The sequence below is a fragment of the Pelobates fuscus genome, chromosome 12 (genome assembly GCF_036172605.1).
Source record: "Pelobates fuscus isolate aPelFus1 chromosome 12, aPelFus1.pri, whole genome shotgun sequence".
Taxonomy (NCBI): Eukaryota; Metazoa; Chordata; class Amphibia; order Anura; family Pelobatidae; genus Pelobates; species Pelobates fuscus.
In genome coordinates this window covers 120,756,397-120,782,113 of record NC_086328.1, presented here as the reverse complement: position 1 = coordinate 120,782,113, position 25,717 = coordinate 120,756,397, and the positions used below count along the sequence as shown (strand labels likewise).

General features: G+C 43.3%; 1 protein-coding gene across 1 annotated transcript in view; it reads left to right on the top strand.

The window, feature by feature from the left end:
* Positions 1-6,827, top strand: part of LOC134578942 (catalase-like) — a 33,217-nt gene extending 26,390 nt beyond the window's left edge. The window contains exons 12-13 of the mRNA XM_063438044.1: positions 3,677-3,763; positions 5,477-6,827. Of these exons, the coding sequence (XP_063294114.1) occupies positions 3,677-3,763; positions 5,477-5,533 (144 nt within the window). The 3' untranslated portion in view covers positions 5,534-6,827. The remainder of the gene's footprint in view (positions 1-3,676; positions 3,764-5,476) is intronic.
* Positions 6,828-25,717: the final 18,890 nt, after the last annotated feature.

Sequence of the window (25,717 nt, the reverse complement as noted above, 5' to 3'; positions counted from 1 at the left end):
CCAATATCTACATGCACTGCCCCTTCCATTCCCATACACTGCCAATATCCTTGTGTCAGTTCCATTCCCATACACTGCCAATATCTACATGCACTGTCCCTTCCATTCCCATACACTGCCAATATCTACATGCACTGCCCCTTCCATTCCCATACACTGCCAATATCCTTGTGTCAGTTCTATTCCCATACACTGCCAATATCTACATGCACTGCCCCTTCCATTCCCATACACTGCCAATATCCACATGCACTGCTCTTTCCATTCCCATACGCTGCCAATATCCACATACACTGCCCCTTCCATCCCCATACACTGCCAATATCTACATGCACTGTCCCTTCCATTCCCATACACTGCCAATATCTACATGCACTGCCCCTTCCATTCCCATACACTGCCAATATCCACATGCACTGCCCCTTCCATTCCCATACACTGCCAATATGTACATGCACTGCCCCTTCCATTCCCATACACTGCCAATATCCACATGCACTGTCCCTTCCATTCCCATACACTGCCAATATCCACATGCACTGTCCCTTCCATTCCCATACACTGCCAATATCCACATGCACTGCCCCTTCCATTCCCATACACTGCCAATATCCACATGCACTGTCCCTTCCATTCCCATACACTGCCAATATCTACATGCACTGTCCCTTCCATTCCCATACACTGCCAATATCTACATGCACTGTCCCTTCCATTCCCATACACTGCCAATATCCACATGCACTGTCCCTTCCATTCCCATACACTGCCAATATCCACATGCACTGCCCCTCCATTACCATACACTGCCAATATCCACATGCACTGCCCCTTCCATTCCTATACACTGCCAATATCCACATACACTGCCCCTTCCATTCCCATACACTGCCAATATCCTTGTGTCAGTTCCATTCCCATACACTGCCAATATCTACATGCACTGTCCCTTCCATTCCCATACACTGCCAATATCTACATGCACTGCCCCTTCCATTCCCATACACTGCCAATATCCTTGTGTCAGTTCCATTCCCATACACTGCCAATATCTACATGCACTCTCCCTTCCATTCCCATACACTGCCAATATCTACATGCACTGCCCCTTCCATTCCCATACACTGCCAATATCCTTGTGTCAGTTCCATTCCCATACACTGCCAATATCTACATGCACGGCCCCTTCCATTCCCATACACTGCCAATATCCACATGCACTGCTCTTTCCATTCCCATACACTGCCAATATCCACATACACTGCCCCTTCCATCCCCATACACTGCCAATATCTACATGCACTGTCCCTTCCATTCTCATACACTGCCAATATCTACATGCACTGCCCCTTCCATTCCCATACACTGCCAATATCCACATGCACTGCCCCTTCCATTCCCATACACTGCCAATATGTACATGCACTGCCCCTTCCATTCCCATACACTGCCAATATCCACATGCACTGTCCCTTCCATTCCCATACACTGCCAATATCCACATGCACTGTCCCTTCCATTCCCATACACTGCCAATATCCACATGCACTGCCCCTTCCATTTCCATACACTGCCAATATCCACATGCACTGTCCCTTCCATTCCCATACACTGCCAATATCCACATGCACTGTCCCTTCCATTCCCATACACTGCCAATATCTACATGCACTGTCCCTTCCATTCCCATACACTGCCAATATCCACATGCACTGTCCCTTCCATTCCCATACACTGCCAATATCCACATGCACTGCCCTTTCCATTACCATACACTGGCAATATCTACATGCACTGCCCTTTCCATTCCCATACACTGCCAATATCCACACGCACTGTCCCTTCCATTCCCATACACTGCCAATATCCACATGCACTGCTCTTTCCATCTCCATACACTGCCAATATCCACATGCACTGCCCCTTCCATTCCCATACACTGCCAATATCCACATGCACTGTCCCTTCCATTCCCATACACTGCCAATATCCACATGCACTGCCCCTTCCATTCCCATACACTGCCAATATCCACATGCACTGTCCCTTCCATTCCCATACACTGCCAATATCCACATGCACTACTCCTTTCATTCCCATACACTGCCCATATCTTCATGCACTGCTCCTTCCATTTCCATACACTGCCAATATCCACGTGCACTCCCCTTCCATTCCCGACCCATACACTGCCAAAATCTACATGCACTGTCCCTTCCATTCCCATACACTGCCAATATCCACATGCACTGCCCCTCCATTCCCATACACTGCCAATATCCACATGCACTGTCCCTTCCATTCCCATACACTGCCAATATCCACATGCACTGCCCTTTCCATTACCATACACTGCCAATATCTACATGCACTGCCCTTTCCATTCCCATACACTGCCAATATCCACACGCACTGTCCCTTCCATTCCCATACACTGCCAATATCCACATGCACTGCTCTTTCCATCTCCATACACTGCCAATATCCACATGCACTGCCCCTTCCATTCCCATACACTGCCAATATCCACATGCACTGTCCCTTCCATTCCCATACACTGCCAATATCCACATGCACTGCCCCTTCCATTCCCATACACTGCCAATATCCACATGCACTGTCCCTTCCATTCCCATGCACTGCCAATATCCACATGCACTGCTCCTTTCATTCCCATACACTGCCCATATCTTCATGCACTGCTCCTTCCATTTCCATACACTGCCAATATCCACGTGCACTCCCCTTCCATTCCCGACCCATACACTGCCAAAATCTACATGCACTGTCCCTTCCATTCCCATACACTGCCAATATCCACATGCACTGCCCCTCCATTACCATACACTGCCAATATCCACATGCACTGCCCTTTCCATTACCATACACTGCCAATATCTACACGCACTGTCCCTTCCATTCCCATACACTGCCAATATCCACATGCACTGCCCCTTCCATTCCCATACACTGCCAATATCCACATGCACTGCCCCTTCCATTCCTATACACTGCCAATATCCACATGCATTCACCTATCATTTCTATATACTATCATGCTGGGACTGGGCAGGCAAGTGGTAGATGAGATTCAATACAGATATATGCAAAGTCATGCATTTTGGAATAAGTAACCCACAAGCCACTTAAACATTAAATGGGTTGAGTTATGAATAACATTAAATGAAAATTACTTCTTAACAATTATAGATTACAAACTAGACAACATTCTGCAATACTGGTCTGCTATTGCAAAATCTAATAAGGTGCTTTCATGTATAAAAATGGGTTTGGAGAGGTTGAGAATGACACACATGAGGGGGCTGGGGGGGATGTGAATGACACACACGAAGGGGTTGGGGGGGTTGGGAATGACACATATGGAGGGGCCGGGGGGGGGGGGTTGGGAATGACACACAATGGGGGGGAGGGGGATTGGGAATGACACACATGGAGGAGCTGGGTGGAGTTGGGGATGACACACATGAAGTGACCGGGGGGGTAAATGAGATGCATTAAGGGGCTATGGGGGAGGAAATTAGATGCATGGAGGGGCTGGGGGTATGGATGGCCTTTAGTCTTTCTTTAACCTATATAACTAGGTATTTACATGTACATGTAACTTATGTAACTGATTATCTAACTGAATATTACGTCTCTCTCCTTGTTTTGTTAGGTGAAGCTCTTCAACAATATAAACTTTGACTATGGAACACGTCTACAGGATGAGCTTGATAAACTGAAAGCTCTGAAAGAAAAAAAGGTAGAATACATTAACGGTTGAAAATATTTTTAGTGACTGTAAAAAGTTTTTTTTTTCACCGTTACCCTTTCACAACAACCTGTTTTGTTTTTTTTTTAAACTGGTATTAAATAACAAAATGAAAAAATAATTCAAAGTAAAATACATTCATAGTTAACCTTCACTCTTTATGGGCCAGGAGGCAGATTAAGAAAAAAAACCTTTTGGAATGCTGCTGGTTAATCAGTAGCATAGGCTGCAGGTATCATACACTTTTTATCAGCCTTCAAAGAAAATCAGTGACTTTCACATAAGATCTACAAGCAGTCCAACGAACAGCTCGTCCGCCTTTTTAAATCACTCAAATCATATCCATAAAGGAAAAGTGGTTAGAAATAAAACCGATGCTGATGCTTCTCCCTACGTTCAACATGTGGTAAAACCCTGGCCCATCTCCCCACAATATGCCTGGCCATCCTGATGTCCCTGTCCACTTGGGACAGGATAAAATGCCCACAGGAATAGAGAATCCCCACCCGAAACGCGACTACAGGATTTTAGGAACATACTGGGGCTACAGCATTATGGGGCACTTATGGAACCAGTCCACAGTAATCAGCTACACAGCCATGAAAGATAAGGCCCCTCTAAACACCAGGGACATTTTTCGATGCATATACAGATCAGATATTTTGCCCTTCAGCCAGCAGTGTGGAAAGCAGCAGAACAGTCCCCCACTCCATTTGAAATGTTGTGCTTACTAGAAAATCAGAAGTGTTTAGTGTCACAAATATATACCTATACCTGTACTGTCAATCCACAGTCTGGGGGCCAACGAGATACATTTCACAATGGGAACAAGATTTGAGGGGTGAGCTTGAGGATATATGGGAGGCAAAGGCAAGGGTGTAAATATGCATTACAGCCCAGGAGCAAAAGGTTAAGATATTGTTTAGATGGTATACTCTCTATACAATTGTGTAGGATATGGATGATACCCACAGATGAATGTTGGAGAGCATGCGGGCATCATGGCTCTTATTTCCCAATATGGTGGATCTGCCCGGTAATTAGTCCTTTCATGGATGGAGTGATCGACCTTTTGGAGTCTGAATTCCAAGACACTTCGATCTAGATCCTTAGCTTTTCCCGACCACTAGATGGTTATTCAAATAAGGCACAGAAACTCTTCAATAACATTACCTTAGCTGCTAGTTGGGCTGTTGCAGAATCATGGTTAGGAACTTAAGCCCCTTCGTTGAGGGAAGTTAGAGCTAACAGCCACTATGCTCAACACATTACCAGCCTTCTATCAAGTTTGGGACCTCCAGCGAGACTTTTCCTCCACAACAATGCACGAGTAATGACCAAAGGGCTTAATCAAATGTCATCATGGTGGTAGTCCATCCATTTCCCGGTCAATCCCTGTTATAAGCTCTGTCCTTTCCATACAGAGCTGAGAAGAAATGATATAATGTTTCTATTTCTCCTCCACATTTGCAATGTTTGTCTGGAGGGAATTTAATTGTGATGTAATTTGCTACATTTTTAATATACTTTTTAATGCAAACAGTATATCTACTGAAGAAAAGGTTAACAATTAATATGTGATTTTCAAAACTTTATTAAATGGTGTAAATTCAAGAGAAATTACAGATCCCTTTCTATATCAGCATAGTTCTTTTTGAATGTGTTATTGGTTGATAGAAACTATATATTGTGCTGTCGTTTTAGGCAGAAGAACAAAGATCTACTGAAACACCTAAACTGCGTCAATATAAACTTCACTAACATTAAGGCTTTTAACACCAAGGAAGTTGATGTAAATGAATTACTCTTCGGAATGTAAGATCATGCAATATTGGACCCATGGCATTCTGCAGAATTTGGCATCGCAATGCAATGACCAGCCTGCTGAGAGGAACGATTTTCTTATTCTACCAACGAGAAGATCAATTTTATTCTTCTACCAAAAGCAAATATCCTGGCTGGAATAAATAGTCAATATATTTATTAAATCACAAGATAAATGTGATGTGTGATTTTGTGTGATATGTTTTTGTAAAAAAAAATGCCAGTTTCAAGATAAATAAGAGGGTCTTGATTAACCTTAGAAAATGTGTGTGGTGTTGATGTACACTTTAATAATAAGTGTCTGATATCCATATTCTATCGATATGGTTAAAGGGAGCAGGAATCTTGATTTTGCAGAAGGCCTTAAAACCGTATATTATTTCTTGTTAAAGGGACATTATAGTCACCAGAATCACTTCAGCTTAATGTAGTAGTTCTGGTGTCTATAGCCTGTCCCTGCAGGTTTTTCAATGTAAATACTGCCTTTTAAGGAAAGGGCAGTGTTTACATTTCTGCCTAGTAACACCTCTAGTGGCAGTCACTCAGACTGCCACTACAGTTGCTTCCTATCTCATTGCTGCACAGTGTGCACTGTGGACAGCACCTACGCTCCCCACAGAAATGCATTGTATTCATTGTATTTCTATGAGGGGATGCTGATTGGCGCAGCGCTGCGTTTTGCCGAGCATTCGCAATAGCCTCTGAAAGTTTTCTTATGGGAAAGCAATGGATTGGTTGAGATAGTCAAGATTGATGATAGCCATGGAGGCAGGGCCAGCCACGACGAGACCGGTGCGACGATGGAGAAAGGGTAAGTTTAAACACCTAATATGTGACTCTAATAGGTAGTTCAGAACTAGTGTCAGGAATACTTGTTTGTAATTCTAACACCATAGTGTTCCTTTAACAATATATAAACTGCCAGATCACAAACACCTTATATGATATTTTAAAGTCAATAATTAATTTCCAGACTAATAATAATTAATTTCTGCTTTATTTAAAGATAATCTTCAAGCATTCTTAAGACTACAGCTACACCAGTTTTTGATTACGTTGGGCAAAAACTATTTTTGTTTTTTTTCTGGCATCCAAAACCCACCCTCTGTGTTGAGGTTACTATAAGTCAATTTCCTTTTTTCTGATTACCCAGCCAAAATATTTAGCAGGATTTAGATGAGCTGAATTACAGTTAACGCCTTTGGCATGCAATATTAAAGCACTCAAAATATCAAAATTATTGAAATAAAATGGATGAAAAATATGAAAAATCACGGTCAACTCCTGCATGTGGTGTCCTTTTCAGTAAATGGGTTAAACACCAAAATCTTCTGGAATAATGTTGCCAGCATAGGTTTACATGTTTTCTATACAAAGCAGATTAGGTATTTCAATTGATCTGCATTGGTTTAGGAGTCATGTTTGCGACATTATGTATCATTTGAAGGCATCTCTCACATCCTCGACTCACCACCATACCACATAACACCTCTTCAGAACTCAACATGAGATGCCTCAGATCTAACAAAGTAATATAAGAAGAGGAAGAGGCAAACATCTGTTTTTTTACCATCTCCCCTTGGTTTTATTTTCTTATATTGCCCTATATCTAATCTGGATTTCCCTCCTTGGGTTGCCTTGTGCCCTAATTTAAGCTACTTGCAAATTTGATGTCGGAATATATAGTTTTTATGCTTCTGATTGTACTCATTGTAGGCTGTTATACACTAAAGTCATGTTTCTATTTAAAACCATCTTAATAATTATAAATAAAGATTTAAAAAAAAAAGACTGATAAAATGGTATATAAAGCATCTATTACTGTATCTATTAAAGGGTTTCAAAGATTCTAATGCCACTCATCGAACCTGCCGGTGAGATGACATGAAGGTATAGAACTTGGTTTATTGTTTGGAATGTAAGAACCTTTTAGTAGTACAATAAGGTGCTCGTAGTCAATGGATGGTATCTGGATGATAAAACATCTTATAGGTAAATTAGACTATAAATACTGATGTAGTTTGTGGGTTATAGGTTGTGCTAGTTAGACATTTGTGTGAAGTGCGTTGGGTAAGTAATACTGTGGATTTTCTCTCCACGTTAAGTCTGTTAGACGAGTTTTCTTACTGTTACCCAGAACGTTGGTGACTTGTCGTTTCGTGATTTTAGTTTTGGGTTAGGTTTAGTTTCGTTTAGGGTCTGGTACTGGGATGGCATTGTGCTCTGCGTGTTGATTACATGGCTATTACGTTACTGTTAAAACCATCAAAGAGTTCAAGTTGATAATTTTAAGGTTCATCTAATGTTGCCAATATAGCAGTAGATAGTTACATAGTTACATATTCTAGGTTGAAGAAAGACTAAAGTTCATTAAGTTCAAACCTTAAACACCATTCTTTTAAACTGTTAAACCAAAAAAAAAAAAAAAATACCCAAGTGTTGCCATTTCCATAATGGCAATCCAATTTCTCCTTGGGTCAACCACCATTTTATATACATATCAATTATATCCTTGAATATTATTTTCATGCTAAAAAGCATCTAATCTTTTTTTTTTTTTAATCTCTATAAAATCTGGTAAGAAGTATGTATATGTTCCTATGTTAGATTAATACCTTCTATAGTAGTTTTACATAAGCTCACCTCGAACATCCTATAGCTCATCATGTCCTCATTGCTTCCTCTACGACCATACATTGTTTATATGTTCGTCTTTACTAACAAAGATTGCTTGAAGAATATTTTTATTTTTACATTTTTTTTTTTTTTAGGATGTTTGTCCTAAACTCATCCTTGGGTTGATCACATAGCACATCATAAGGCCCACGATCTTTGGTACAATTCCAACTTAAGTCTAAAGCTCATACAATACAAGCTCTTTTTCTTGACTGTAATATTTTTCCACAGTGCGGAGCCATTGCCAATTAATGTATTTATTTAAAGAATTATCACAAACATTAACAATATAACACATTTGCATCTTCTGTAAAGTACTATCAATATGAATATCTGTTTTAAATAACTGAATTCCATGGGTACGTTTTGTAAAAATCCACTACACCATGTTTCTGGTTCAAAAAACACGCCGAAACAGTTAGCAGGTTCAATGTATCTCTATGCCGGCATTGTTCCCTCTAAGGTGTGTGGACCTTTTTGAGGGAGTGCACAAAGGGTTTGAAGCTGCGCACAGCTTCTCACGGCACCTGCCAGAAGGTGGGAGGGGCTCCGTGAGGAATTTGTCAATGGCCTGTCAAAGGCAATACTTAGGGCATCCCCAAAGCAGGAGGAAGAGAGCAAGCAGGTGGAGGGGGCAGGAAGGGATTCTGATATGTTTCCATTTCCTCTCTGCTCCCTTGCACGCCCTCTGTATTGCTCTGCCCCCGGCATCACTACAGAGGGCATGCGAGGGAGCAGAGACAAACTGTACCCCAGGGAGAAGATCCCCACTGGACCCAAGGAGAAGATCCCCACTGGACACCACAGAGATGACTTGTGAATGTGTTCAAGAATGTGTAAATGTGTGAATTTTTTGTATGTTTGTTTGTGTGTGTGTGTGTCAGTGAGTGAGTGTTTTAAATCAGTGAGATTGTGTCTGTCATTGAGAGAGTGTCAGTGTGTGTCTGTAAGTGTGTTTGTCTGTCATTGACCGTGTCTGTCAGTGTATGTTTCAAATCAGTAAGATTGCGTGTCTGTCATTAAGAGTGTGCGTCTGTGTGTTTAGGAACATTAATCTATATGTAACCATTTATTGGGCAAAGAGCTCTTTTTCAAAAATCTATGGGTGACATTTCTCCATATAATGTTTGTTGTTGGTGTCTGCTTGTGGTGGAATCTCGGTAAAAATAAATTTAGTAGGCCGAGATTACCACGTGGCATGTGTACGTGCATATGCTGACGTATCGATCAGTTGGTTGCACGAGGCAAGATACGATCAGTAGTGTACGGAGCATGTGCAAGAATACAGGATGTAGTATTCCCCCTCCTCCATTGTGCTGGACAAGCCATGCGGTCAAACAGGAAGTTAATTCTTATTTGTGTTGATTGGTTAAGAGAATGTGCGGGTGGAGCTTAATATGGGAGGAGTTATGTGCCTATATAAGGAGCCTGCACTATTGTCCGGGGCTCAGAACTTGCTGTATTTTGGTGACGTTAGTCCCTCTGAGTCCCGATCGGTGATCCAATAAAGAATCTCTTCCTTCCTGAAGAAACCTGTGTCCATCTCTCTGTGCTTGGCTTCCGTCAGTTTCTCCGGTATCATTTGGTGCATTGGCCGGGAAGCTCATCGTTCAACGGTAGCTGAGAGGCAGAGGCGTGAGACGGTCTATCTTTGCCCACGTTCTCTACGGCTGCACCCCTGAACTTCTGCGTGGACCTCCCTTTGTCTCGGCGCCACTGGTCTGTTGTCCAGGAGATCATCGGCCTCTACGTGAGAAGTGCTGGGGTGTCCCCGTCGATGAGTGTGAACTCAGGTTCAGGAACGAGGAGGTAAGACAACTGCTGTTTTAGACGGCAGGACCCACTAGGGGTATACCGATTGTGCGGTAGGCCCAAAGGGGTTTGAATCTGTGTATCTGCCCCCTCTGTCGGAGGGAAGGAGCGAAGGCGCACCGCTCGATCGAACGCTCTTTAGTCAGACCGTTTGATTTTGTTAGTCAGGCGGGGTCCTGGTGTAAATAGCCCTAGCCGGACACCGGTGTCTTGTCTAGACTAGCGTTCTAGGGTGTATATTACGTTCGCTAGGTCGGAGGGACCGGGAGACTAAGCGGCGCCTGTGTAAATTCGGTTCGCTAGCTCTCAACCTATCTGGGCTAAGTGGGAAGGCGTGTAAATTTGGAACCCACTAGACTTTTGATAGTGCGACTAAGAGGCGCCTGTGTAAATTCGGTTCTCTAGCTCGCTATATGTGGTGATTGGGCAGTGTGGCTAACCAAAACGGGTGTATATAGTTTTAGGTAGTCCATTCAAGGTACTGGCCAATAGTTTAGTTGGGAATTGTAAATGTGTTAACGATTGTTTAGTAAAGTGTATATCTTGTTAGATAGCGCGAGCTCAGCCGTCTAGCGAGAGTGTTAATAGTGTGTTGCTGTATTATAGTGCACGGTACCATAACCCTGTATATTTACTGACACTGTATATAAGTACTAATCATTGTCGTCCATTGCATGTTTAACACCATAACCACTAATAATTGTATTGTGACCTTAACTTGTGCTTTGACCTATGATAACTGTACTGTAACCGCTATTTGTAAAAGACGATGTTACTGGGGTGTGTTATAGACGGGTAATTCGTATATAGAGAATTATAGCGTGGGTGACTGTATAGTTACGCCAAAGGGCATAATATTGATTATATAGTGACTGGTGTAACAGCTGTGTGTGTACGGGAATTCCCTGAGTGTTTATTGTTATTGTGTACGTTTCACTTGGTAACCGTACCACGTGGTGCTGTTGCCAGAGGAAACGGGTGTGACTGTTGAATAGTACGCGTGTATAGTATTCGTTGTCGACGACGTTCCATTGTTAAGTATGGGTGCGTCGCAGTCAACGATTCCGGATCCCTTAGGTTGTATGGTGAAGAATTTTAAAAAGGGATTTAAAACTTGTGATTTTGGGGTTAAAATGTCTCCTGTACGTTTGGTCACTTTGTGTACTAGGGAGTGGCCTACTTTGGTTGCGGCATGGCCGCCACGTGGCAGTTTGGATCCAACTCTGGTACAGCGCTTACACGTGGCTGTATCAGGTAGGCCTGAACTTTACGGCCAGTTTCCTTATATTGATTGTTGGAGACAGGCCGTAAATGACTCGCCAAAATGGCTCCGGACATGCCACGAGGAGCAGTGCCGCCTCATGGTAGCTAGGACTTGTTCGTCCACTAGGACTGGTGTTAGGCCCATTTTGGACACGCCCCCTGAGTCCGAGATCCCTTTGCCGCCCCCTTACTTTCCGTTAAGAGGAAGTGACGCAAACGCAGGAAGTCCTGCAACCCTCCCCTCATTACCCCCATCCACTTCCGCTTCCTCCTCCAGTACAGGATCCACCCCCCCTCGTACTAAATCTCCCCTTCCGGAATCAGAACCAACCCCCATTAAAAACGAATATCCTGATTTGGCGCCACTTCAGACTTCCGGTCAAGCTTCATCTAGCTCGGCTCGAAGTGTTTTATTTACAACCTTTTCCCAAAACCAAGCTCCCATATCCCCATACCCTATTTCTCCCCGACTGGAATCTATGACTGACGCCCCTCCACGTAGCCCCATACAGACCCGACAGTTGACCGGTGCCCAACAATTAAAACACTATCAGATGCCTCTTCGTCTGAATCCTGGGTCAGCCTATATCGATGCCGCAGGCCAAATGGCACATGCTGACCCAGTCTTTGTATATGTCCCATTCACGACAACCGATCTTTTAAACTGGAAGACCCACAATTCCTCGTATACTGAGAAACCACAAGCTATGACTGATCTGTTCACCTCAATAGTACAGACACATAACCCGACATGGGCTGATTGCCAGCAGTTATTAATGACTTTATTTAACAATGAGGAAAGGACAAGAATAAATCAAGCAGCCATTAAGGCACTAGAGGATAAAGCCCGTACTTTGAACCAAGCCAATCCATCAGCATGGGCCGCAACACACTATCCCAACACCGATCCGGATTGGAATGTAAATGGTGCTGATATGGTTCAACTCAGAGCCTATAGAGACGCTATAATTGCTGGCATGAAAGCCGGAGGAAAGAAAGCTATTAACATGTCGAAGACAGTTGAGGTGATTCAGAAAAGCGATGAAGCGCCCAGTGTCTTTTATGACCGATTATTGGAGGCATACCGCTTGTATACCCCCTTTAATCCGGAAGACGCAGATAATTCCCGAATGGTGAACTCTGCCTTTGTCAGCCAAGCTTACGGAGATATTAAGCGCAAGCTACAAAAGTTAGAAGGGTTTGCAGGTATGTCAATCACCCAACTAATGGAGGTAGCGAATAAGGTTTATATGAATAGGGAAACAGAAAGTAAGAAAGAGGAAGAGCGCAAGATGCGTAAAAAAGCTGATATGCTAGCGGTAGCGATCGCAGGCGTAGATAGACAGGGCCCAGATAGAGGCGATAGTAGATGGAGTAGGGAGCCTTTGAGTAGGAATCAGTGCGCGTATTGCAAGGAAGAAGGGCATTGGAGGAACGAATGTCCGCAAAGAGAGCAGTACGAGAGAGACCTACCCAGGGCAGGCTACGGAAACTTTTGAGGCAGAGCGAGAGGTAGAGGAGGCCCCGGAGGGAGTAATGGTAATAGAGGGAGTAATGGGAACAGAGGAAGTGTTAGGGAAGACAGGTATATTCCAGCAGCGCAAAGGTCCCGCGATAGAGAAGGCAGGGACTTCGTAGGATTGGCTGACACGGTCATGGAGGACTATTGATACCGACCGGGCTCCATCCCCCTTGGTCGAGCGGAGCCTATGGTCGATGTATCAATAGGGGGGAAAAGGAGTGCGTTCATGATCGACACTGGTGCCGAACATTCAGTGGTGACTAATCTAGTTGCTCCTCCATCTGGAAGGACTATTACTGTGATAGGAGCAACTGGAAGAAGTGCTGAAAAACCGGTTCTTAAAAGTCGACTCTGTACATTGGGAGGCCACGTAATAAAACATCAATTCCTTTATATGCCTGAATGTCCAGTCCAATTGCTGGGACGTGATATGCTATCAAAATTACAAGCGCAGATTACGTTCCTACCAAATGGAACAACATCTTTAAAGTTTAATGGACCTTCAGGTATCATGACATTATCCGTACCAAAGGAAGAAGAGTGGCGACTTTATACAGTGTTGACTAGCCAAAACCCTAGGAGTGATGAGACATTATTTAACATACCAGGAGTTTGGGCAGAGAACAACCCACCAGGACTGGCCCGCAATATTCCACCTATAAAAATTGAACTAAAACATGGGGTTTATCCAGTGAGCCTAAGACAATACCACATCCCGCAGAAGGCTAAGAAGAACATCCAATCCTATCTGGATAAGTTCATACGGTATGGTATCCTAAAATTCTGTACTTCCCCCTGGAACACCCCATTGCTGCCTGTTCAAAAGCCCGGTACAGATGAGTATCGACCTGTGCAGGACTTGAGAGCAGTCAATGATGCGGTTGTTAGTATACATCCAGTTGTACCCAATCCATATAACCTGCTTGCTTTAATTCCGGGCGGGGCTACCTACTTTACAGTCTTAGATCTCAAAGATGCCTTCTTTTGCCTCCGAATTGCCGCAGAAAGTCAATGTATTTTTGCTTTCCAATGGGAGAACGCTGTAACGGGCTCAAAACGCCAGATGACTTGGACAAGACTGCCCCAAGGGTTTAAAAATTCACCTACCCTATTTGGTTCAGCCCTAAGTCAAGATCTACTGGATTTCGAGTCCATCCCAGGAGAGTGTGTATTGTTACAATATGTAGATGACTTGTTGATAGCAGCAGTTACAAAAGAAATCTGTCAGCAAGCAACGCACGATCTACTACACATTCTCTGGAAGGCAGGATACAAGGTGTCTAGAAAGAAGGCTCAGTTGTGTTTGCCAACTGTCAAATATCTGGGATTCCATATCTCTGAAGGTCAAAGAATTATGGGGCCAGAGAGAAAAGAAGCTGTGTGCCAAATACCAATACCCAAGAATAGAAGACAAGTGCGAGAATTCTTGGGGGCAGCAGGCTTCTGTAGGATATGGATTCCCAGCTATGCGATACTGGCAAAACCTCTGTACGCAGCTATCAAAGGTACAGAGCACGACCCCTTCTTATGGACCCAAGAACAGCAAACGGCATTTGAAGATGTGAAGAAGGCTTTGATGAGTGCCCCAGCATTAGGTCTACCTGATCACACACGACCATTCTACCTGTATGTACACGAGCAAAGAAGAATGGCTGTGGGAGTATTGACACAGTACTTGGGATCATAACAAAGACCTGTTGCCTACATGTCTAAGCAATTGGATGCAGTGGCCAGCGGACTTCCACCTTGTCTAAGAGCCGTAGCTGCAGCCGCCCTGCTAGTAGCTGAAGCCGATAAACTCACTCTGGGTCAAGAACTTTATGTACGAGTCCCACATGCAGTACAGACGTTGTTGGATTACAAAGGAAATCATTGGTTTAGTAACAGCCGTATGACCAAGTATCAAGCAATGTTGTGTGAAAACCCAAGAGTGCATTTAGAGACTGTAAACACCTTAAATCCAGCTACCCTTTTGCCACAACCTACTGAAAGTCAACATGATTGTTTGGAAGTAATGGATGAAGTATTTTCAAGTAGACCAGATCTTCGTGATTTTCCCATCCAGAACCCCGATGTTCAATATTATACCGACGGCAGTAGTTATGTGAAAGAAGGGATCCGCTATGCAGGATATGCAGTAACAACAATAGACAAGGTGATAGAAGCTCGGCCACTGGCGAAAGGAACATCAGCACAAAAGGCAGAATTAATAGCACTAACACGAGCGTTACAATTGGCTGAAGGTTTAAGAGTGAATATCTATACGGACTCTAAGTATGCGTTTTTAACCACTCATGCCCACGGAGCTTTGTATAAAGAAAGAGGACTACTGAATTCAGAAGGCAAAGAAATCAAATACGCAGCTGAAATCCTACAACTATTGGAAGCAGTGTGGGAACCGAAAGAAGTCGGTATCATACATTGTCGAGCGCATCTGAGAGGAGATGGTGATGTAACCAAGGGAAATCGGATGGCAGATAGTGCAGCTAAGCATGCTGCTGAATCAGGAAGACAGGAATATGTGGGGCATATAGCTGCTCTTATACCAACTCCACTGTCCCAATGGACTCCAGTTTATACAGCTCAAGAAGAGGAGTGGTTAAAGACTGAACCAGGAAAGTATTTGGAGAACAAGTGGTATCAGCTAGAAGATGGAAGAATAGTCATACCAGCATCACTAGCGGTAGAAATTGTCCAAAATTATCATAACGGGACACATTCTGGGAGAGACAGTACTGAAGAATCTCTCAGAAAACATTTCTACATACCAAGATTGTCCAACTTGACTCAGGCCATTGTACGAAGATGTGTAACGTGTGCTAAAAATAATGCAAGACAAGGACCAGTAAAGCCACCAGGAGTCCAGTTTATGGGGGGACTCCCCATGTCCGATCTACAAATAGACTTTACAGTGATGCCTAAATCGGGTGGACATCGTTACCTGCTGGTAATTGTGTGCACCTATTCAGGCTGGGTAGAAGCATGTCCTACTCGTACAGAGAAAGCAGGAGAAGTTGTGAGATTCCTGCTACGAGAAATAATACCCCGATATGGACTACCCTGTTCTATAGGATCGGACAATGGTCCAGCTTTTGTTCATCAGTGCCTACAACAACTGACTCATATGCTTGGTATAAAGTGGAGGCTTCATACAGCATATAGACCCCAGAGTTCTGGTAAGGTAGAGAGAATGAATAGAACTATTAAGAACCAGTTGGCTAAAATGTGTCAGGAAACCCAACTTAAGTGGAACGTTCTCTTACCCATAGCTCTATTGCGAATCCGCAGTACCCCTACCAGAAGGATGGGCCTCTCTCCTTTTGAAATTATGTATGGGCGACCACCTCCCGTACTTGGTAACTTAAGGGGGGATTTGAGTCAGTTGGGAGAAGGAATTACTCGGCAGCAGGTTGTAGAGTTGGGTAAGACTATGGAGGAGGTACAGAAATGGGTACAAGATAGATTACCTGTGAATATTTATCCCCCTGTTCATAGTTATCATCCAGGAGATCAAGTATGGATTAAAGAGTGGAATAATGTACCGTTAGGGCCCAAGTGGAGAGGTCCTTATGTTGTTCTTTTGTCTACCCCTACAGCGATAAAAGTAGCCGAAGTGACTCCGTGGATACATCACTCCAGGGTTAAACCAGCAGCAGTCGATTCTTGGCAAGTTACAGCAGATCCAGAGAATCCCTGCAAGATCCGGTTAAAACGCACTACTCAGTCGGAGTAACGAGGAATCGTGTGGATTACAAATTTTATTGTTACAGGGATTTGGTGCGTGAGTGAGAAGGCCATAATAAAGCCTGTCCGCTTACCAACACATAGTATATAAGCCAGGAAAGTCTCGAAGGGACACCTGTGAAGACGAGCAGAACTCCATTCCCTGCAGCCCTCACATCCTGGAAGCTGAGGTGCCTTCGCACGGACGAAGACTGAGGATGACGGCGAAAGATGTGCTTTTGATAGTGTTTATTTATATGTGTTTTTATATTCAGGAAGGTAGAGGTACCGACACTCCTAGCTGTGAGGTATGCATTAAGACTACGAGAACAGGTAACCATATTTCCCAAACCCTAATTTGGCATTCACAATACGAGTGTAAAGGAGATGTATCGAGATGTAGATACTTAAATATAGACTATAGTGTGTGCCATTTAGGAGTAGGAGAACCTAAGTGCTTCAGTCCAGAGTATCAACCTCGTACAATTTGGTTGACTCTCAGGAATGGAGATCCTCAGGGGACCCTAATTAATAAGACGGTGTTAGAATCCGTACATTCTTCGGGTGTTCTGCTATTTGATGCGTGTAAAGCGATATCGAGTGGTAGAAAGCCGTGGAATGTATGTGGGGATCTTAGATGGGAGAGGACGTATGGGTCTAATGATAAATATATTTGTCCCAGTAGTAAAAATAAATATGTGAGTCCTAGATGCCCAAATAAAGACTATAACTTTTGCCCATATTGGTCTTGTGTGGGGTGGGCGACTTGGGGACAGACAGTAGACAAAGACATGATAGTGACTAAGTTGCCGACTAGCCCATATTGTAAGTCTATGGAATGTAATCCCATCCATATACTTATAAATAACCCCGATAAGTTCTTAGACAAATATGGCAATTTATTTGGGTTTCAGATATACGGGACGGGTTTAGATCCTGGGACATTATTGTTTATAGGGATAGAGACTGATACGGTATCCTCCCAAACTCATCAAGTATACCATTCCTTTTATGAAGAGATGAGTATAGATAATAAGATCCCCCATAATGCTAAAAACCTGTTCATCGATTTAGCCGAAAGTATTGCCGGTAGTCTTAATGTTACCAACTGCTATGTGTGTGGAGGTACTAACATGGGAGACCAATGGCCTTGGGAAGCAAAGGAGGTAATGTCCGGTTCTGAGGCAGTTGACCAACTAATATCTACACAAGCCGATTATCATATGAGTGTTAGAGGTAAATCTGAGTGGAGATTAAAAACCTCCATCATAGGTTATGTTTGCATAGCAAGGAAAGGAATAATGTATAATACTTCTGTAGGAGAATTAACTTGTCTAGGGCAAAAAGCTTATGATGATGATACAAAGAATACAACTTGGTGGTCGGCTTCAAATGTCTCAGAACCATCTAACCCGTTTGCTAGATACGCCAATTTAAAGGATGTGTGGTTTGATTTATCCATCACATCTACCTGGAGAGCCCCAGCAAATTTGTACTGGATCTGTGGTAAGAAAGCCTATTCGGAGTTGCCACAGGACTGGGAAGGGGCATGTGTGTTGGGTATGCTCAAACCATCCTTCTTCTTGTTACCGATTGAAACAGGTGAGACTTTAGGTGTTAAAGTGTATGATGTGAATCATAGGAAGAAAAGGGGACCCATAGAGATAGGCACCTGGGAAGATAATGAATGGCCTCCCCAGCGTATTATAGATTATTATGGGCCAGCCACGTGGGCTGAGGATGGTACCTTTGGTTACAGAACCCCTATTTATATGCTCAACCGTATTATAAGATTACAGGCGGTGGTTGAGATTATCACCAACGAGACATCACAAGCGCTCAATCTTCTAGCGAAGCATAACACCAGGATGAGGACGGCAGTCTACCAAAATAGATTAGCCTTGGATTACCTTTTGGCAGTAGAGGGAGGTGTATGTGGGAAGTTTAACCTGAGCAATTGCTGTCTTCAAATAGATGACGAAGGGCAAGCAATAGCTGAGCTTACTAGCCATATAGTTAAACTAGCGCATGTGCCTACTCAGGTATGGAAAGGGTATAATCCAAGTAGTTGGTTCGGTAGCTGGTATGAGTGGTTTGGAGGGCTTAAGGCAGTGGTAGGTGGAGTCCTACTGATTTTAATGTTGTGTCTACTCCTGCCGTGTCTTATACCCTTAGTAGTTAGGTCTGTGCAAAGCCTGATAGGAAATATAGCAGAGAGGAAGGCTGCTGCACAGATAATGGCAATTTATAAGTATAAGGCTCTAAATCAGGGAGAACCAATGCAGGAAGATGAGTGTTAAAAGATTCACATCATAAGATAAGTCTGGTCTGGTTCAAGGTAACTTGCGGTGTATGCAAACCAAGGTTAAGTGATGCCTCAAGTAATTGTGAAATATCAAGAGGCATCAAAGGGGGGAATGTGGTGGAATCTCGGTAAAAATAAATTTAGTAGGCCGAGATTACCACGTGGCATGTGTACGTGCATATGCTGACGTATCGATCAGTTGGTTGCACGAGGCAAGATACGATCAGTAGTGTACGGAGCATGTGCAAGAATACAGGATATAGTATTCCCCCTCCTCCATTGTGCTGGACAAGCCATGCGGTCAAACAGGAAGTTAATTCTTATTTGTGTTGATTGGTTAAGAGAATGTGCGGGTGGAGCTTAATATGGGAGGAGTTATGTGCCTATATAAGGAGCCTGCACTATTGTCCGGGGCTCAGAACTTGCTGTATTTTGGTGACGTTAGTCCCTCTGAGTCCCGATCGGTGATCCAATAAAGAATCTCTTCCTTCCTGAAGAAACCTGTGTCCATCTCTCTGTGCTTGGCTTCCGTCAGTTTCTCCGGTATCATGCTGAATTGGGTTGTTTGTTTCTCCTGTGTATTTTGGAGATATCCCATCATAGCAAGACTAATTCTTTGCTTTTAAGAAGATATCACCATTTATTGGGTAATAAAGTTTATTTTGAAAATAAGATAGGGTGACATGGCATCTCTCCTCCTCTCCTTATAATATTTCCTATAATTGTGTCAGCTGAATTTGATTTATGTGTAAAAAGCATGTATTGTGTATATATCACCATTTATTGGAAAGCATTCACTGTTTCTACCCAAGTTGGGGAATTACCAAATTTGCCCAAATACAGTCAACAAGTTGCCAATAATATCGTTTTGGCTGAATGAAAGGTCAGTTTGCTTTATGGATTACATTGCTATTTACTGTGGTGAAGGTGGGGCTGGAGCTTTGTGATGAAGGATCCAGGCAACAAGTTAGAAATTGTTTCTTACTGGGTAAATAGATAAATATAATCAATAAAACAGACAGCTACATACAAAAAAGGGACTTGGCAGATAGAGATCTGAAATTCAAAATATAGTATGTGCGCTCAAAACATATAGGTGGCTATATAGGAATTCCCTTACAGGAATAACTCCTGTTTTTTTTTTAGCCACCTATATGTTTGGAGTGCACATACTATATTTAGAAACTGTTTCTTGAAAATATTTTTAATTCTGTGTACCTTGTGTGTGTATTTGCTACCTACTGCTTCCTATGGATTGTCTAGCAGACCAAAATGGACATTAGGAGAGAGGCTTGTCTGTCTGAATGAACAGAACAAAGGATACAGGTAGCGCCAATGTCTCTGGAGTGGTATCACACATCAATAGCATATGCAAAAGAGAAAATAGGAGAGAGGCTTGTCTGTCTGAATGAACAGAACAAAGGATACAGGTAGCGCCAATGTCTCTGGAGTGGTATCACACATCAATAGCACATGCAAAAGAGAAAATAGGAGACCAATATTGCAGTATTGTAAGTCTATGGACTATAGACAACATAGAACAAACATTTGCCAACTCACGTTTTTCAGAGCTATAACCAGCTCTCTGTAAAACAGCTTACAGTCAGGGCCGGACTGGGGATTCCCAAGCTTGATGATCTCAGCCAATCCGCACTGACACAGGAAGGACCAATATTTTATATTGGAATAAGCAATATATATATATATATATATATATATATATATATATATATATATATATTATATATATAATCAATCATCTAGGGTGGCAAGACATAGCCTTACATATTACATGCGACAATATATGGCGCAATGACTTATGGGGCTGACATAGATTTTTTTCCAGGGCAGGGCCAGTTGAGGAAAGACCAGCATGACGTCGGGGGAAAAAAAAAGGTGAGTAAAAAAACACACACACACACACACATAGCATGACAGACACACACCATGACACAGACAGACCGTGACACAGACACACACACACCGTGACACAGACAGAAACACAAACACCATGACAGAGAGACACACCATGACACAGACACACACACCATGACAGAGATACACACATACCATGACAGACACACACCTTAAAAAAGACACACACACACACCTTGACACACACACACACACACCATAACACAGACAGACCAAGACAGACTTCTGCCTGAAGAAGTGGTTTTATCAGAGTCCATACAGATGTTCAAACAGCTACTAGATGCATACTTGCAAAGACAGAATATTCAAGGATATAATCTTTCAATGTAGGGTAATAACTGCTTGATTCAAGGATAAATCTGACTGCCATTCTGGGGTCAATAAGGAATTTTTTGTCCTAGCTTGTTGCAAAATTGTGCTTCAAACTGGGGTTTTTTTTTGTTTTTTTTTTTTCTCTTTTGGATCAACAGCAAAAAACAGGTGTGAGGAAGGCTGAACTTGATGGACGCAAGTCTCTTTTCAGCTATCTAACTATGTAACTATGTAACAAACACACACACACACTATGACACAGACACACATTACATGACACATGCAGACACACACACACACACCACGACACAGAGAGACCGTGACACAGACACACACACACCGTGACACAGACAGACACACACACATTACATGACACAGACAGACACACACACATTCTATGACAAACACACACACACACCATGACAGACAGAAACACACACACACACCATGACAGACAGACACACCATGACACAGACACACACACCATGACAGAGACACACACATACCATGACAGACACACACCTTAAAAAAGACACACACACACACACACTTTGACACACACACACACACCATAACACACACATACACACATTACATGACAGACACACACACACACACAATGACACAGACACACATTGCATGACACAGACAGACACACACACCATGACACAGAGACACACACACACACCATGACACTCAGTTAAGGCTAACATTCGCACAAACATTCAGTGTGCACAAAATTTTGGATCGGGAAGAATTTTTGCACAAGAGAAAATTTCTGCGCAGCCCACCGAAGAAAAATTAGAGGGAACATTGTCTGTTGATTAACGTTGCAGGTGAAAGAGTGGACGGCAACCCTTGGTTGTGTCTCGACACGGGAAAAAAATGTTAAGTAAAATACCCCATTTCCCCTATTTTTTATTGCATTTGTGGGGGGAAGGGGGGGGGGGTCTAATTCGAAATAAGGTCTAGAATATTATAGCATTAGGAGTACACGTTCATGTACTTCATGTACATTTGTTCCTAATGCTATAGTGTACTTTTAACACAAAAACATGTAAAAACACAAAAATGAAAAAAGTGCAATAAACCTAAATAATATGTCTTATATGGATTACATAAAGCTTACAGATGAATTGCTCACAATCTCTGCAGACTCTTAGCCTGACACTAGTTAAGACGGAATGATTTACAATACAGTTAGTAATTAAGCATGAAAATGTAAAGACAAACCATAAAATTAGACAGAATGTGATTTGGTGAACGCTCCCGTTTAGAAAAGGGAAAGTGGTGATATGCAGAGGGATACTGGCTTAAAGCAAGGAAAAAAATGTAAAATAACTATGACTAATTGGTTAAACTCTAGTAAAAGGGCAGGTCAGAATATCGGCAGCTTTTAAGATATACCCCCAATATAAAAAGTGTATGCATGTTCACACTGTGGGTATATCTTCCAAAGTATGATTTATTTTATATACCCTGAGGAGAATGGCTTTAAATTTGAAATCCACTTTTAAATCCCAATAATTCTCATTTTAGTAAATAACCCTGTCTCTGTCATTCTCATTTAACATCACTGTAGCGGGCCCTGGGTAATCCGGCTTGTTACCCCCGCTATAAATGAGTTAAGAGACCCATCTTCCCCAGAAACTGGACAACACACAGTTCCAGGGGTACAACTTTATTGACCACACGCGGCTTTATACTTTCCCCATATAAGGGGTGGAACACATATGAAGACAATGTCCCCTTGCCGGGTCCTCCCTCCCCTCCCCCAGTCCCTTTGTCCCCTGTTTCAGCCGCTCAGTGTCCCCTCCCAGTGCCCTCCCACTCCATGGGGTCCCAGTCCGGAAGCGGAACTCCAATCCCTTTGTCTCTTGTTCCCGCCACTTATCTTCAGGGTTTCCCACTTCCGGTGGCCAGGGGGTCTTCATCCCATGAGTCTCTGTACCTGGGAGTCCCAGCATGGGAAAGCTTCCTGCTTCTGTGACTCCCAGCCACAGAAAGCCTGCCAAACCGCCATTGTCCCCAAGAGAGTGTACACACCAATCTCAGGGACCCCCAGACCGGTAACTGCCTCCGTTCGGGGTCCGTGGGGTCCCTGGGTGAAACCAGGCAAGGGAAGTGTCTCCGTTTGGGACACGAATGCTCCCCCTGGCTGCCGTCCATACAAACGGCGGCCGCCCAGGGATGCACTCATTAATTACTTCCCTTGCACTTATGTTGCAAGTTGCCAACGTTCTAATTGATTGGATTGAACACTCCAAGGGGCAGTGAGGAGAAGCAATCACGAATGCTCCCCCTAGATGGCGTTTGTGTAACCAGCGGGCCACCACCCAGGGTCGGCACACGCCGAGCCTTCCCTTGTGGTTTGTGGTTTTCACACCTCGTTTATTCTAAATGAGGTTTCTTGGTGGTGAACGGAACCCATTTGCATTAAGCCCTCCCGAACAGGGAGCAGGTAAAACACACAACTTCAACATAATACAGGGGGAAACATGGGAAACAGCTCCTAGCAATTCACAAATGGGTAGCGGTCCCGTTACAATCAGTACTTCTCTCTCACTACCATAATCAATTTGTGTTTATTCTAACTTTTGTGAATACAACTGTATCACTTTCAATGCTCATATCACTATTATTTTAATTCAGACAGACAAGCCTCTCTCCTAATGCCCATTTTGGTCTGCACTGCACGTGGCTCACTGTCACTATTTTCACACTCATTGTACATGGCTCACTGTCACTGTTTTTGCACACCCACTGTACATGGCTCAATGTCACTATTTTCACACCTGCTGTACATAGCTCACTATCACTGTTCACACTCAGTGTACATGGCTCACTACCCCTGTGTTCACACTCACTGTACATGGCTCACTATAACTATTTTCACACTCACTGTACATGGCTCACTGTCACTGTGTTCACACGCACTGTACATGGCTCACTGTCACTATTTTCACACTCACTGTACATGGCTCACTGTCACTGTGTTCACACTCACTATACATGGCTCACTATTTTCACACTCACTGTACATCTGTCACTATGTTCACACTCACTGTACATGGCTCACTGTCACAATTTTCACACTCACTGTACATGGCTCACTATTTTCACACTCACTGTACATGGCTCACTGTCACTGTGTTCACACCCACTGTACATGGCTCACTGTCACTATTTTCACACTCACTATACATGGCTCACTATTTTCACACTCACTGTACATGGCTCACTGTCACTGTGTTCACACTCACTGTACATTGCTCACTATTTTCACACTCACTGTACCTGGCTCACTATCACAATTTTCACACTCACTGTACATGGCTCACTATCACTATTTTCACACTCACTGTATATGGCTCACTGTCACTGTTTTCACACTCACTGTACATGGCTCACTATCACTATTTTCACACCCTGTACATGGCTCACTATCACTATTTTCACACTCACTGTACATGGCTCACTATTTTCACACTCATTGTACATGGCTCACTAATCACTATTTTCACACTCACTGTACATGGCTCACTATCACTGTGGTCACACTCACTGTACCTTGCTCACTATTTTCACACTCACTGTACATGACTCACTATTTTCACACGCAATGTACAAGGCTCACTGTCACTGTGTTCACACTCACTGTACATGACTCACTATGTTCACACTCACTGTACCTGGCTCACTGTCACAATTTTCACACTCACTGTACATGGCTCACTATCACTGTGTTCACACTCAGTGTACATGGCTCACTGTTACTATTTTCACACCCGCTGTACATGGCTCACTATTTTCGCACTCACTGTACAAGGCTCACTGTCACTGTGTTCACACTCACTGTACATGGCTCACTATGTTCACACTCACTGTACCTGGCTCACTGTCACAATTTTCACACTCACTGTACATGGCTCACTATCACTGTGTTCACACTCAGTGTACATGGCTCACTGTTACTATTTTCACACCCGCTGTGCATGGCTCACTATTTTCACACTCACTGTACAAGGCTCACTGTCACTGTGTTCACACTCACTGTACATGACTCACTACGTTCACACTCACTGTACCTGGCTCACTGTCACAATTTTCACACTCACTGTACATGGCTCACTATCACTGTGTTCACACTCAGTGTACATGGCTTACTGTTACTATTTTCACACCCGCTGTACATGGTTCACTATTTTCACACTCACTGTACATGGCTCACTGTCACTGTGTTCACACTCACTGTACATGGCTCACTATTTTCACACTAAGTGTACCTGACTCACTAGCACTATCTCACTTCTAATGCACTTATCTCCCTCCCATTTTCACTATTTCTCATTCTCCTTTCTCTTTTCTCTCTCCCCCCTCCCTCCTGTTTCTCCCCCCTCTTCCCCCTTCACTCCCCACGACCTTTGCACAGTATTTTACACTGACTAGACTCTAGAGAATGACAGTGACAGACAGAGCCACCGTCCAATCCAGGTTCCCCACCGCCTTATCTCCCGTCCAATCCCCTGCTGTCCCTGTGGCAGTGGGCGGGGTCTCCGCGGTGTAGATATAG